At 41.0% G+C, this 16,599-nt stretch overlaps 2 protein-coding genes across 5 annotated transcripts in view; one reads left to right on the top strand and one right to left on the bottom strand.

Moving 5' to 3' along the window:
* The first annotated feature begins 168 nt into the window (after nt 1-168).
* On the top strand, nt 169-10,310 carry rab11a (RAB11a, member RAS oncogene family). The gene is made up of 5 exons (XM_088295657.1): nt 169-369; nt 1,670-1,865; nt 3,154-3,347; nt 5,707-5,787; nt 8,454-10,310. Exons 1-5 carry the CDS (start codon nt 330-332, stop codon nt 8,588-8,590), a joined length of 648 nt encoding a protein of 215 aa, XP_088151783.1. The 5' UTR covers nt 169-329; the 3' UTR covers nt 8,591-10,310.
* Nucleotides 10,311-11,194: 884 nt separating this feature from the next.
* LOC148336725 (multiple epidermal growth factor-like domains protein 11) overlaps nt 11,195-16,599 on the bottom strand; it is a 115,029-nt gene continuing 109,624 nt past the window's right edge. For 2 of the 4 annotated variants that reach the window (XM_088295643.1, XM_088295641.1), the window contains exons 21-25: nt 16,349-16,500; nt 15,080-15,149; nt 14,805-14,858; nt 13,683-13,901; nt 11,195-12,170 (exon numbers count right to left, since the gene is read on the bottom strand). In XM_088295643.1, coding sequence (XP_088151769.1) covers nt 11,986-12,170; nt 13,683-13,901; nt 14,805-14,858; nt 15,080-15,149; nt 16,349-16,500 — 680 coding nt within the window. In that variant the 3' untranslated portion in view covers nt 11,195-11,985. The remainder of the gene's footprint in view (nt 12,171-13,682; nt 13,902-14,804; nt 14,859-15,079; nt 15,150-16,348; nt 16,501-16,599) is intronic. The other 2 variants (XM_088295642.1, XM_088295644.1) reach the window with 2 other exon arrangements.

The raw sequence follows: 16,599 nt of genomic DNA, 5'->3' as shown, positions 1-16,599 counted from the left end.
CAACCAACTTTATGGTGACACAAAAAATCTTCAACAAAACATACAAATGATTTTCAGTGTACATACGTCCGTTCTAGTATTGTATCTCAAACCATGTCTGCCTCACGAATCCGAATATGAAGTACTGAACACGGCAATGTCACTGTCATTTAGTTCTTGACCGCTAGGTGTATGAGAGCTCTTGGCGTACAATCAAGCAAAAGACGAAGAAGAAATTTACGGAAGTACAGCTTCCAAATAGATTCCCTTTTGGCAGAGTACAACAAACAAGATCGTTTCTTATTATTAAATCGAGCTCGTTCTTGGACTAACTATTACTCATTAAGACAATGGGCACCAGAGATGACGAATATGATTATTTGTTCAAAGGTAAAATGACTTTTTTTTCGTTAGATTGTCCCTTTCCATCTGTTAGCTGTCAGGCTAAACTTAGCCGCCACTACCTTTTGTGCTCTGATTGCTTTTCGTCAAGCTTCCGAGAAAATGTCAGCGATCTTAATTAATTCACACGACACAAAAGCCGTGCCTCTTTCATAGAGGTATCGCAAAAAGAAATGTAAAAAGTTTGAAACTCCGTTTGTGATTTTGAAGTGCCGGGCCTTTTGGTAGTGCTGGGTGCGGACTAGCGGACACGCCTAACGTTTACCGTTATCACATTATCTTCATGGGATTGCCAGTAGTAGCAAGTCCACACGGTTTATTCCCTGCTACCGATATTATCGAGGGAAACGATGTCAATTGTTGCTTAAACGCATCACGTACGTAACGTACCGACCTTTGATACTTAAAACACGGAATGTTTTGGTCTAACATTTAGTTTGATTTCAAGTAGGTCATCAAAATATCAAGGGATGGATTTTCCATGCGCATTTTCGAGCAATTAGCCGTCATGCGAATTAACCCAATGTATAAGAAAAAAACATTAAAAAGCATCAATTAATGTATATTCAGGTTTGGGGTTCGTTTTTATGTGTACGCTTTGGGTAAGGAAATATTGCGGCTTTCCATTTGTTCTCTGCCGTTCTTGGAAAATTTTATATCCGTTACACGTAAACAACTTTAAACCCTAATCAACCCCCTTGAACAATATTCTGCAAATGTTCTATGTAAATCCGATGTTGTTTATATGACATGACCCGGATGGGTGGTGTTTCAATTCCAGTTCGTCCATTGTGTTTCTGATTACAACTACACTCTCTGAATCCACATTGGGACACGTGCACAATCTAATAAAATTTAGTCCAATTCTGAAGAAAGGAAAGTTTTAACAGTTTTAATATGTTGCAAGATAGGTCTATTTTTATTCAGATATAAAATTTCAAGAACTGTCTTCAACCTGATGGGGAAACTATTATTTGACCATTTTATTTCTATAATTTAAAATTATAATTTGTCAATTTTTAGCAATCTTCAGATACAAGAGGGGCATTTTAGAAATACCTGATATGATCTGGTGATGCAGTCGTATCCACTGCATATTTCAACCAGAATGTACTTTTCTGATAATCAAAACTGAGCCTTCGTATATTTATGAAGGCCGAATCTTAGACTTAGGACTTTTAAATAAGGTAACATTAAGATGCCGGTGTACCTGACCTGCACATACACAGCTTTTATTTCTACAATGGATTCATGTGTGGAGCATTAATCCATATTTTCTGAATTGCAGTTGTCCTTATTGGTGACTCGGGTGTGGGAAAGAGTAACCTACTATCACGTTTCACTCGGAATGAGTTCAACCTGGAAAGTAAGAGCACCATTGGAGTCGAATTCGCCACGCGCAGCATTCAGGTGGATGGCAAAACGGTGAAGGCCCAGATCTGGGACACAGCTGGCCAGGAGCGCTACCGCGCCATCACTTCAGCGTGAGTACTCTCAGTGTTGAAAATGCACGAAAGGAAGCCTCAGCAACTGGGAAAGCCAATTTGTATGGGTCCAAAATTCAAGTTGGCTGTGGAAACTCTGTCCTATTTATTTAAAACACAATGGTGCATTTAAACAAGACGTGTAATCATAGCCAATTTTTTATACACACATATATATATATATATATATATATATATATATTAGAATTTTTTTATGAACTGTAAACGGCTCTTTCAACTCAACTGAAACATGTTCAGGCTTAGCTTTCACACTTTCTCGTTCAGTTAGTTAAGTTAGTCTTTTGAATAAATAAGTGAGTGTGTGGGTGCGCGTGTGTGCATTTGGGGACCTTAGTGTTTTTTTTTCATGCTTTCTTTTGTGCAAATCATGTTATAAAGCCAACTATGGCAACCTACACTTGTCAAAGATTGAAAATTGAGGCAAATTCCTTTGTTTTAGGTGTAGACTACACCCTGGACTGGCCAAGATTTCAGCCTTCATTTGCTCTTACTTGACACGGACGTGCACCTTAGGACATAACACCCTTAGTTTGAAACCCCAAACAATCAGTGAATGTCTATGTTCAGTTTTAGTGTTGAGTTTTGATATAAAAACTATTTGAACAACTCGATGGCGTCATCAACATTACGAAGTTTATAAAAACATGGCTGCCAATTCCAAGCTGCGCCCAAATTGATTGGGAGAGCTTTCATCATTGTAGCAATGTATTTACCCAGAACCCACTGCCAAAACAACAAACAATTACCATCAGAAGATAGACTAGATGTTTTAGGCTGCCTAAGCCAATATTCCGACTTGCAACCCCAATAAACGTCAAGCATGTATGCTGCTAATGTCTCGAGAGCTTGTATTTTATCTTGCTAATAAAGGGGGATGTTTGGGAGGAGAGAACATTCCAACCGTATGCACGTTTGGTGATGCCGATTGGTCTCAGGCTTTTTGCAAGAGAGTACTCCTGAATATTTAATTCACTTTTTTGGAGATGAGTGCATTACATAGTGTGTGGCTGAAACAATTTCCTAAACATTAACGATAGTAACTACAAGGTGGAGAGTCTTGATATGCGTTACCTCCTTTTTGTCCCATCCTCAAACTCATCAAGCCTCGGCAATAACTCACGTTTCACCAATGATTTTCAATCAGCTGCATTCCCACTGACAAAAGCCACCTTGCAGAAATCCGGTTACCAAATCAGCAGCTTTGTTTGGATGAATTGACTCTGATGAAAATTGATGGCAGGTTGTTCTTTCTAAATGGGAACTGCAGGTACTACCGCGGTGCAGTGGGCGCTCTCCTGGTCTATGACATTGCCAAGCATCTAACTTACGAGAATGTGGAGCGCTGGCTGAAGGAACTGAGAGATCATGCTGACAGCAACATTGTTATCATGCTTGTGGGCAACAAGAGCGACCTGCGTCACCTCCGAGCTGTTCCAACTGATGAGGCCCGGGCTTTTGCTGGTAAACCAAAGTTCTCTTTTTACTGTATTAAATAGAAAAGCTCCCTTTGATTTGTCTGAGTATACAAGCAAACATAAAACTTTGCAGTTGCCTTGTACATGCTTTTTTACGTTCTACCTCTAACATATGTGAGTGCATATATGCCATGCACTTCTGTTGTATGGCCAGCTCAATTGTTTTGGCTCTTTCTCTCTCACTTTTTCTTGCTCTTTTACGCTCTCTCAGGACTGCTTTCTTAACCAGATCAATTGAAGACGTTCTGAATATATTTCTAAAGGACATGAGTTGTGTAATTAGAGCAAATTCATCCACGTCAATACTTGAGGTCGATATGGACTCATAGTCTAATGCCTGGGTGTCCGACTCAATTGCACATGTGGCCAAATCTCAAAGTACACTTCAGGTCAAGGGTGTCAAACTCATTTTCGTCTCGAGCCTCATCATATTTACAGATGTGACATTATTGCATGGGCATCACACAACAAATTGATGGATAATAAGTTTTGAAATCAGAAGTTATTGATTATTAATATTGGTTTGTTCAAGTATTGTTTACATTACTGTAGTAACAAGAAAATGTTATCTCAACATTATTATTTATTTGATATGAGAAATTGACCATTTGAAAATTTGGTACAAATTTTTTGCATGGACGTTGACAGGCTTAATTTGCCAATCATGTGTCAATCTGGTCCCAGGGCCTTGAGTTAGACACCTGTGCTTTAGGAAATGGGCCAAACAGGATAACATTATCGAACTGACTAAAACTAAACATTTCTGATTATAGATGTGTATCCAAAATGTAAATGTGAGGTTCTCTCAATTATTGCAATAAATTATAATAACTACAAATGTCTAAAGAATGTGGCTTTTGAATCAATCTCTAAAATCTGACGGGTATCAAGAATGATTGGTGTGTATTCACTTTCCCATTTTATGTCTGTCTGGTCATTTATGTTAGAATATGTAATCAAATCACTAGTGGATGTCAAACGTTATATACACGTCGCTCAAAATAAATTTTTCTTCATTCTATTAGGCAGTGTGTATGAAGATTAATACTGCAAATATCAATGGCATCTGATTCCCCGAAGGAAAAAAAAAGTGTTAAACTGATCAAGTATCAAAATGATGACATACCTTGCACGCTGCCATTTAGGACGAGGTCACGCAATCGCTGGGTCGTCACACATACTGATACATTTCGCTGTTCGTTTTGGACTTGTTTCCTGGTCGATGAAAATGCTTTACGGCATTGTCAAGTTTTGCAATAATTTAAATGGCACTCCTGACCATCTTTAAATGCATATTCTTCCTTCAAGAAAGTAATAAAAGAAAAAACAGACATTTATTGTGGGAGTGACAGGCGAACGCTGCCAACCCATGTCCTGCGCAATGGTGTGCAAGTGTTCCGTTAGAGTGGCAAAAACTGGGTGATCCGCACCTAAATGTATTTGCACATGTGTGGGCATGTGCTAATTGTAGTCTGAAAATGTTAGCACGAAACCCGCATTCATTTGTAATCCATCCAACGTCTGCCTCTCCTTTGTGCCTTGTCGAGATAAAACATTGTCACTTAATGGACAAATAGTGTTTGGCACCAAAATCCATGTCCATATGAATATCCTAATCATAGTTTGAAAATATTAGAAAGAACTCGGGGGGGGGGGATTGGGTGGGGTTCTGATGTGTTTTCGTCCCCTCCCTATCCCCCACGTCCACTGTATAGCTATTTGTATGCATTGTATGTGAACATGTATGAGGTAGGGCTGCAAGAGTTTGGAAAAACCTGCAATATGACAATATGGTTGTTGATTATAGCGATAAAAATCTTATTGCGATATTTAACATGTGCCTAAAGAAATTACATTTGTATCATTGAATAAAATAAGTGCATCTGTTTTCATTCCACAAAATAAGAAAGTTGAGTCTATTCTTAGCTAATTAATTGTAATGTCCCCAGACTATATTTAACTATTGGATGGCAATGCACATTTAAGTTTGCGCCGGAATGGTCAAATTCAGGTAAAAGCATACACTTCCGAAAGAAAAATTCTTGCATGTCTTTGCAATATGCATTTTGCATGGCCAATATCGCCATATCAATATTATTTTTCCATATATTGTGCTGCCTTTCTATGAAGATCTTTTACCCTAATTTATTCCAACTATCAAAACCTTTTTTTTAATTTTTATTCTTGCTTATTTTTCAAATGAGAAGTTCCGTTTTCAAAAAGCACCTAATTCACGATTTGTGTTTTTTGTGCGATCATTACACTTGTTTGACAACGTTAAGATTCTTGCTTTGGATTGGAACGCATTTCAGTGTTTAGTAATGGTGTTTGATTTTGACCTGCAGAGAAAAATGGTTTATCTTTTCTGGAGACATCGGCTCTGGATTCCACTAATGTTGAGACTGCCTTCCAGACCATTCTCACAGGTGTGTGCATGCTCAAGTATTATGATGTTAATGTGTTACTTGTTTGAATTTAAACCCTTGAGAACAACCCCCAAGAAAAACATTTTTCACAGATGGAATGATGATTTTGCACAATTAGTGAGATTTCAGGTAAACTGTTGCTTGCAAATGAAAGATCAAGATTTCTAATAACCATAATATGCGTAATATATTTATGGATTAATATAAATTCATATTTATGAAATAAGAGGATCAGCAACATGTAGGGCTGCACGATTTTGAAAAAAAAAAAACTAATCGCGATTATTCAGACCAATATTGCTATTACGATTCGATTTGCGTTTTTTCTCTTTCACACGTTAAAATGCATTAAAATGCTACTGTTTGTAAAATACGTATTCAGGAGCATTAATGACAAGAGCCAAGCAGTATGTCAGTCAAGGCTGTAGCGCTGTCTGTCTTTATTGTGCATTTCCGTGACTCGCTGCAGCTCAGTACGGCAAGCGAAACGGACAAAAACAATTGCGGACAGTGAACATATCTCACAATACATTACACTGTTATCCGTTTCTGTGTCGACTTGCTTTATTTTATACACTCTTCACCTTTTCCTTCACACTTGTCTCTCATTTCCTCGCACGCCACTGCAGCATATCCGCTCATCTCCTCCACTGCACAACCACACGTCACACACAAGCTTATCACAATGCTCGCAAAAATACGATCAAGAGTCCGTAGTTTCAGACACAGAATTTGATCAATATTATAATACAAATCACTAATGTTGCCATTGGATTAAAAGTACAAGGCGCTCTCCTCTGGCGATTATATTGTATTGTATTAGTTTTTGGGGGGCTAGAAAAAGCAGCATATTCACCACTGCTTGTATCAGACATGCACGATCACAAGTTACAATGTTATCATTTGTGCTGAAAAGATGCTCTGAGAGGGAGCTTGTCACTGGTATGCACAAATACTTACGCGATAGTTTTCCGATGCCATTTTTTTTTCATAACGTGAATGCTACTGTTAGTGATCTTAGTTTAGCACGTGAACGACAGATAGTTGTTGCCTCCCCTTCATCTGTTTATTTCAAATCTGTGTGACAGGCTTCATACTCAAATCTCTGGATCTGATGCTTTTTTTTTTTTTTGGATGCTGTTCATTTTTGTTGAATCTGCCGTACATCCAAATAATAGACGTACCGCCCGTCTATAGCACGAGCATCTCCCTTGCCTCATCTGCGGCGGCAGAAGTTACTTCCATTACATCCACTTCGGTACATAGCAATCACAGAAAAAACAAGAGGTGCACGCGTAGTGTGTTATTGTTGGACTGCGCTGACTGTAGGCACCGGAGCGCAGACTAACGCGTGTTAGCCAACAAGACTGATTGGCCAGCGCCATTTAGACCCGAGCATCGACAATTCTCGTTGGCTAATTCATCTGTCGCTCAACCGCCAAAAGTTGGGGGAGAGGGGAAAAATACAAAACTTCATCGACTTGCGATTACATAATCGCACTACGTCAAACCTCGATGTCGATTAGATTTCGATTTATCGTGCAGCCCTATCAACTTGTAACTTTTTTTTCTGAAGCGGCTTATGAATTACAATGCATGGTAAAGTCGGTATTGTACAAGTTTTTAAAATACCATCCATTATCTGCTGCGCTTTTCCTCACGAGGGTCGCGGGGGTGCTGGGGCCTACCCCAGCTATCTTCAGGCAGCAGGCGGGATACACCCTGGACTGGTTGCCAGCCAATCGTAGGGCACACAAAGACCATCCGCGCTCACAATGACACCTAGGCACAATTTGGAGTGTTCAATCAACCTACCGTGCATATTTTTGGAATGTGGGAGGAAACCGGAGTACCGAGAGAAAACCCACGAAGGCACAGCAAGAACATGCGAACTCTACACAGAAGCCGGACTCAAACCCTTCACCTCTAAATTGTGTGGCAGACGTGCTAACCTGTCGCCCACTCTGCCGCCCTTAATTAATTAAAAACAAAAACTATCTCAAAAACCTTATGCGCTAGAGAAAAGAAGAAACTTTTTTTTAATTCAGTACCAAAATATATAAGTTAAGTTATGGTCTCAAATTTGCTATTAACCAGTTGTTGATGTTGTTATTACTACTACCTCTGGAGTTGTCACCTTAGGGCATTAAAAAAGGAATTCTGACCAAGGTATGTACAGTTAAGATAAATAAATGAACCCGTTTTTTTTTCTTTATAACTTTTTTCTTTTATTAATGTGTTTTTTTTAAGACGCGGGAATTAATGTGTGAGGTGCATGTGCATAACCAGCATTTCAGAATTGGACACTGGACATGAACAGTATATGGAAAAAAATATTAGAACACACGGCCATTCTACCAAATGACACCGAAAGTGGAACAGTATTTAGAATTGGACCGTCATTTTCTGTAACTGGGGAAGAGAAGGAAATGATCAAATCAGTGTGGCAAATCTTGGCCCAGTTTAACTTGAATTTGTCTCAAGCAGCCAAGCGGTGCACAACAAAGCGGACTTCAGATTGCATTGCAGATTCCTGTATTGGTACTGTTCTCATAAAAAAACAAAAAACAATGGCCTTTATGGGCAATGTGCTGTTGTAATAAATTGTGATCTCAGGTGAGCGTGATGTGACAGAATTCAACATTAACGCTTTTGTATCTCTCCAGAGATCTACCGCATCGTGTCCCAAAAGCAGATGTCGGAGCGCCAGGAGAGCGACATGTCTCCCAGCAACAACGTGGTCAACATCCAAGTGCAGCCTACTGAGAACAAACCAAAGATGCAGTGCTGCCAGAACATCTAGCTTGGCCCAGGCTCTTCTCACCCTTGCCTCTCGAACCCCAATCCTGTCCCCCTTCTTCCATTCACCATAGTCCCTTCAGGGCTCCAGGGCTGTGACCTGAACTCGCCACTACTTTTAACCAGTCTCTTTCCCCCTTCCCCATCCCCGCTGCCCTCTTCCCCCGAACCCAGAGTTAATGTCTCAGTATAGAAAGTTGCAGCCTGGGGCTCCTTCCTCCCCCCAAGCTGAGCCGCTCTGTCTTTAGGCTCGTAAAGGACAGAAGGCAGCAGGCATTTCATATCACTTTAGATTTCATTCCAGTCGTTGCGCTGACATGTCACAAAAATGTCTTAATATATGAATGTGATTTGTTTCCCCTCTTCTTATGTCTTTATATTTTGTTCCCCTATTGATTCTTTCACATTTTTCTGATCTTTCTCTCTTGTATCAAATCTCAACTCCTAGTATATATATGAATATGAAGCACATGGAAGTTGCTCTGAAGTTTAGTCCTCGAAATGAGCGCCTGTCATTGTCGACTCCCCTCTTTGCCACTTAGTGCAATGTACTGTGTAGGAAACCACATTGCAAGAGTGTCACAACCTTTGATCCCATTGCTGTGAACATGACGCTAGTGAAATGTAGAGCCGTCAGTCCTGATTATGCTGTCGAGAGGATGAGCTCGCCTCATGTGTGCGGGCCACCTCGCGCGCCGTTACCATCTTGTTTACAAAAGAAAGCAGGTTGTGGGCAGCTTTGCATGTCTTTGAAAAGATGGCCATATGCTGTGCTGCATGTTTTATTCGACAAGAGACTCTCTGGGCTTTGCTGTGGAACGCGGCTGTCGCCTTGAAAGTGCGCCACCTTGAAAGTACAACGTTTTCATTTTGTTGTCCTTCGGCACACGTGCTTGTGAGGTTGGGAATTTCTGCTTTGAATTGAGGAAGAGGGCTTACATCTGTCTCACAATTGACAACTATGCAGGAACGAGCATGCGGCTGTTCAGATGTTTTTCTTGGTACACAAGGTGAAAGCATTCAAATCACTCTGATGTACGCTTGCAGCATTTCTGCTTGTATGTGACCACAAAGCTACGCCAACACTGACTTGCTTGGTTACCATACAATTGTTTTCTTTTTTTTCTGCACTGAACTTTATGAGCTTTAGTAAACAAGTCTAGTCTCGTTTTCATTTTTTTTTATTTTGTTTTTTGGGTGACACCACATCTTATTCTCAAAAAACATAATCCTTAATCACAAGGTCGGAAATTGTCTCAGTGAAAAGAGTTTGAGCTACATTTAGCTGATAATGTTTAGAGGAAAAGATTCATCCACGTTATCAGCTGTTCTTTTCTGGTCACAGTGCCTCCTTCACCATTCATCTTTGCCTCCCCCTCCTTCAACACACACAGATGGTCCGTCCCCGCCACGTATTTTCCTTGTCACATAGAGCCTACTTTACACCAAGCTGCCTCTGACTTGAACACAATGCATGGCTTTTGGTGGGACTCCACGTTACCGCCTTCCGTTGCTAACATCAATGTCCATCTAATCAGCTTGGCTTATTAGGACAACAAGCTAAGAATTGTCAGTCCAATACTCCAGAGTGTTCCTTCAGCTTCTAGTTGTATCCAGTGTTGTGATAGGTTCGGCAGGCATATGCACTACCTGCACTTAGTGAGTGTGTTTGTGTGCGTGTGCGTAAGTGTAGGTAGGGGTGGGTGTGTGTGTGTAGGTAGGTGGGGGTGTGTGTGTGGGGGTGTGTGTGTGTGTGTGTGGGGGGGGTGCGCGCGCGCGCGTGTGTGTGTGCAGGCAGGGGATGGATGGTTTGGTAGATCCGGAGTATGTGAGCCGGGCTGGCAGTACCAATGGCGTTTCCTCGAACAGACGGTGCCGCCAACCAAGCTTCTACATACTCGCAGTTTGATGATGAGCCGAGGTGATCCCTTTCATAAAAAAGAAAACAAAAAATTCCAGATCATAATCCATTGTTTTTCTTCTCATTGAATCTTTTTTATTTGTCATTTTTATATGTTTTGAAATTCATAAACTGACTGTAATTCCAGTGAAAGCGTGAAATGATGTCATTTCAATTATTATGAAGGGTTAAATGTGAGAGGGGGCTCATGATGAATGGTTTTGTTTTGTACAGATTGATAAAATTGTACAATTGTGTCTATATCTTAAGTTATCAGCTCATCTAAATAAAGCGCACCAGTCATAAACCTTTTAGATGTTTTGTCTTTTCACTTGGAAGTTCACTTACTTAATATTTACTATGACTCCTCTCCCTGAAGCTATAACTGTTTTATTGGTTGGAAACTTGACCAGGAAAGAATAATCCAATATGAATTAGAAAAAAAAAAGTATGCTAACCGGATCCATTTGCAAAAGTATCAAGTGGGAAACAAAATTGGATTTACAAAATGTTATCTTATTGCTGTGAGAAGTTGAATGTACTTGCTGATTTCACAGTACTGTGTGAGGGGGGCCTCCTCCATATATTTATGCTTTAGTGCTACTTGAGCCGTAATAATAATGATAAAAGTTAACATTATCACAAAATGGAAGAATACCATCTATCTGTTGGACCAGAAGATTGACAAATAGAAGTCGCTTGAGTAAATGAGTCTCAACCAATCCTGGGTTTTATAAAATCCTCTCATTCAAAATTGCAAAGTCAGTATGTGGAGCCTGACACGTCACTAAATTTGCTCCAGCTACTGTAATTAAGAATATTGCTGGCTAACTATTATAATAATCTTTGGCATGCATGTGTATTCACCCTGATGCAACAACAAAATAAACTACAAACAAAGTTGACAGCCAATACAACACCTTTTCTACAGTACACACAAACAGAAGAAGAAAACATTGTAAAAAAATAGCGTATTGATGCGTTGTTGATCTGTCTTGCTTGCTTGCGGCTGTTCGTCCATTCCAGTGTCCACTTAGAAGAGAGTACTGGAACCAGCCAGACTTGCTGACGCACACAAATGTATTGTGTGTGCGTGTGCATGTTTTCAAATGGGTCCAGTAGATCAATTTAATGTGTGAATGTATGAAAAATATCTGCATACCACAAAAATGTACACTCATGTGTATGTATGTATACCTATGCCTAGATTTCCTCTACTGTTTTTTTTTTTTTTTTTTTACAGGTGGCGTCAATGAAAACAAATATTTCATGGCACAAAACACCTAAAAGTGAAGATTATAATAATTTACAATGACAAAATATCAAATAGTAGTGCAATGCAATGTAGTACAAACTGCACCGCACATTTGTTGTCCTTCACATTTCCTCTGCCACTACAAAAACAAAATGGCCTCTTCACAGTTTCCAAGTAGGTCACACTGGTTTCCATCCAGTTCACAGTGGGTTTCCAGTGCATGTGAATGTGAGTGTGTGTCGTTCTAGAGCAGCGAGCCAGTGGGGCTGCCGGGCATAGGGGCCATGTGGCTGTGAGAGGGGCTGGGCCGCATAGGCAAGAGGTCATAGTGGCTGGGGATGTGGCTGTTCCTGGGAAGGTCGTAAGGGTTCTGCGGGCAACTGGGCACCACCACGCCTCCGATTCCTGGGATGATGCTGATGGTGGGCTCTGGGAGATACAAAAAGGCCAAAGTAGTCATTTATGTACTCCCTTGAAAAACAATGCTTGTTTTTCTATACTGTTTCCTGTTCAGGGTCACAGGGAACTCTGGAGCTGATTTAGGGTGAGGGGTAGCGCACACAGTGGACTGGACTGAGACTGTGATCCACAACCGTCACCAAGAACGGGCCATAGGGGGTCGTGCCCACCCTCAAGATGCCTGAGGCATGGATTTCTAAAACTAAACTTTTTACGTAACAGGGTTGGGGTCCAACTATTTTTATGAATAAGACCAAAGGGTCGAGGCCGGAACGGTACAGAGTTTGCGACTGAAGGGTGTGGGACTGACTAGGAAAAAAGGGTCAAGTGCCCAGCTCTGCCTATTATATTAAATACTCAAAGACAAATTTAACGAATGAGAATTCATTTGGACACAATTTCACCTGTAAACATTACAAGAAAAGGCGTGGAGCAATTCCACTGTGGATACGTTTCCCTGCAGCACCCTGGTGGTCTTGTGTAGTAATTCCTTACAGTACCCTATCTGAAATCATCTTTCCCCAATAGAAATGGAAGGACAATTTTATTAAACTGTTCCAACCTTCCAAAAAACAACAAATGATAGAGAAAAATAGCACTCAATGAAATTATAATATTTCGTTCCTTCGCTATCTATACCTCAAAATGGGCCGCCGGACATATACTTTAAAGCAGGCGTGGGCAAACTAAATGAATAAACTTTGTTAATGTTTTATTTTCTAAATAATGTGGTTTTCAAAGACATATATGTTGTTGTAATGCTTTGCTTCACTTTCATTTAAAATTAAATGTAAAATGAAAATGTGACATTTTTTTCTCCGATGAGGTGAGGTTACCAAAACACTCCATCCATCTGCTCCTGGTCCGGCCCCTCTGTCAAATTTTAGAACCCATTGTGGCCCGCCAATCAAAAAGTTTGCCCACCCCTGCTTTAAAGGGCAACACCGCCGCCACATTTATGCTAATTGTTAGCCTGTGCGCCTTTGATGTTTCAGATCGTATGTTAGCATTAAGCTAAGGGAGGCTGTGTATTCTTTTGTACGGGATTAGGCCGTGACATCCGGTTGGGTCTCAAGGCAAAGACCCTTTGTTTATGCCATATGCCGATTCAAAACTAGATAAAAACGTGTTGCATCAGGAAGGGCGGGAACAACTGTGCCAAACCTCTGATCAGTAAATGTTGCTTCTTCTTAGAAAATATCAGTAATAAAAATTGTATTTCTTTTCACCACAGCGATAAGACAATAACCTTGTAACTCAATTATTGGTATCTTTAACTCATTGGTCTGGGTAATATTTCCCCTTGTTGGATCAAAATATTGACCCAACATGTTGGCACAAATCTTCAACCCAACATCCTGCTCCCTGGGTCTAAAGTAACGCAGCATTGGCTTTTGGACATTGTGCTAGCAAGGTCACCCAATTTGGTTTACTTTTAAAATGTTTAGAGCATTAGAGAGTACAAATTGAAGTCAAACATACCCATGTTGTAGACATTTTTGGCAGGCACGTTGGTGCTCGAAGTGGTGATGATTGTCGCCGCACAACAGTGTGCCACATGTTGGTGGTGAGCTGGTGATTTCATCTCCACATAGCTGCTCTCCGAGTGTTTACACGCCAAACCAGGTGGGTCGTTGATGGTGGCGTACGGGTTTTCGCTGTTCAGGGAGCAGGTGCTGGACATGGAGCTCTTCATGTAGTCTAAGTGAGGAACAAGCACAACAAACAAACAAGTCAATTGTCGCACAAAGCAGAAATATTCTCATTATTGTCATCCTAGCAAATGTTATCACAGAAATGTCAGATATTTTTGTAAATACCAGAGAACATAAGCGAAAAAGTTCAACATCAGAAGTGAATGAAGTCGGTAAGTGAAAAAGGCAGGCATTCGTGAAGCAAAAAGGAAGATCAGCACAGAGTGATACATTTCAGTGGGGGAGAGATTTCTTGAGTGAGTTTGGGGGGAGATGGGGGTGGCACACAGAGGAGAGGAATCAGTTGCAACCTGCAGACACAAACACATTCGTAAGGACAAGCTCATACACATGTCAGCGGTGTAAGGAAACATTCAGGTACAAGTTTCGATGGAGTACGCTGGGGATTTCCATGCGGTACCTCTTGTTCATTTCGTCCGTCTTATGTGTAATACTCTCAAGGCAGTAACACTTACCTTTTAAGATAGCTGATGTATTGTTATGCATCAATTGTGATGGATACCCCAAGGTCCCTCCCTCCATCCATTTTCTACTGCTCTTCCCTTTCAAGGTGAAAGGGGAGCTGGAGCCTATCCCAGTTGACGTTATACTCTATTAGTCTTTTATATATTCATTCACACCATCACTGAGTAGGAACTCAACCCACGCTTACATCTTTCTCAGCTCACTTTTACATAGCTCACTTTAATAACAGTCGGAGTAGTTTGTCACTCGGTTAAACTCAAGATTTAAAGGCAGTCCAAACTTTTATATATGACAGCCAAGTTCTGTGAAAGAGGTTCAAAATGCAGGAAAGGCAATCTTGACTGGGGAAAGTTTTCAAATGAGTGGGTTGGCTGAGGAGTCTGAGGTGGTGCGGTCACAAGTTGAGGTCCTCCTTGCACTGTACCTCTGTAGTGTGGCTCCACTTGGTAACTGTAACGACGGTCAATGCAGTATACACCTGCACGGCAACAACAAGGAATAGCCAGAACAATTAAAACAAGGAAGAGGGGGGGAGTCATGAAAACATTTCATCTGAAGTGTGCAAAATTCCACAAAGTGGTGGAGCTGGTGCTGAGGTTGATTTCATTCTGAGTTGCCTTTTGATGTATGAAAAGTGCGGAAGTTTGTTTCATTGAAGTAAAAAGATGGAAAAGAAAAAAAGGTGCACCAGAGACTGACCCAACTCACTGAGGTTACAATAGGCACCCCACTCAGGAGCACTGTTCCTGTATCGTCGTTTGGCCTTCATCTGGGAAAGAAAACGAAAGCCTTATGACACAGACAGAGAAATTGATTGATTATCATTATTTATGAAGCTTATTATAAACCTTAATGGCTAATTCCGCTTGCACTCTGCTGTACATTTGTGCTTATACCACACAGAATCAGATGACACACGGAGGCAGATATCAGCATGAAAGGAGCACGCAGCTTCAGGTGTCAAACTCAAAGCCCGTCACATCATTTTATGTGACCCACTAAGTGGGTCGAATTCATATTTCTAAATTACTTTGTTCAGATTAATCTTGTCCGTCATTTTGTCTGCTGCAGGACTTTGACGATGATCCTCCAGTTCCAAGCCCAAAGCATACGTGCTAAGACAGTCTACTGCTCCTCCAGTGACAGCAACCACTTTAAGGGCCCATGACTGACTGACAGGGGCCGCAGCAAATTTATTTCTTGAGTTCCCTTGTGACACTAGTAGATGTTACTAATACTAATGTGTTGACATTGGCACAAAAGTGACATATTCGTAATGAGTCAGTTATATGAAAATAAGTCTGCGCTCTGACCCGAAATGTTCTGACTCTGATGGCAAAACAGCAGCGTTTGTTCTGATCTGCTCCTAAACTGAGATGGAAATGGTGTTACTGTGCCCTCCATAATTATTGGCAGTTTTGGTTAAAAAAATGTTCTTCAGCTTCTAATGAAGTAATTTTTTCTAAATTCCTAAATCCAAGCTTTAGTTCAAACTTGAGTTCAAATCCATTTATTTAATGGGGAAAACGAATCCCACATAATCGCCACCTATTCTCCTCTTATAATGTTTCACAAGATGGTTGTGGCGACAGTTGGTAAACTCGTTCAAAATTTTTGTCGGTTACCCATTTCGCTGAGTTTTGCTTAATCCAGCCCTTTTTAAAAGTTTGTCGCTCAACACCCTCCACCCCAAAAAGGGGCGTCCGCCGGGCTGGTGGTCCAGACCGTTTCGCCCCTGGGACAGACTACCCAGCTCTGTTAATGTAGCTGACCTCCAAAACTGTCACTGGGGGTGAGACGGGATAGATCTTATTTATTGTTTTGATTATGGTGCGGGACTGGAACTTGATGGGATTTTTTTTCTGAGGAAGCAGGATGAGATGGCAGTGAAAATCCAATCCTGGGTCTCCCTCTACAGTGCACTGTATATTTGCCATGACGACGTGTGAGAGAAGTCATGCAACCTACCTTGGTGGAGCGCCTCTTGTCCGGTTTGGCGTAGTGGGAAGCGTAGGTGCAAGGGCCCAGTGTGCGGTAGCTGGGGTTGGAGAAGCAGTGGCCTACGGAGCTGTTACAAGGTGACGACTCTGCAGAAGCGAGCAGGCCAGCGCACTGAAGCCCTGCCGTCGCCACATGACATCACCATGTTGTCTACACATCATCATTTTATATGCAGTACATGTGTAGGGGGGACGTGACAACCAAACTTAAATAGAAAT

Source organism: Idiotropiscis lumnitzeri, chromosome 5 (assembly GCF_059441095.1).
Source record: "Idiotropiscis lumnitzeri isolate Australia: NSW breed Sydney's pygmy pipehorse chromosome 5, RoL_Ilum_1.0, whole genome shotgun sequence".
Classification (NCBI taxonomy): Eukaryota; Metazoa; Chordata; class Actinopteri; order Syngnathiformes; family Syngnathidae; genus Idiotropiscis; species Idiotropiscis lumnitzeri.
Note: the sequence above shows the minus strand (reverse complement) of the source record. Positions and strands in the feature narration are given on the sequence as shown.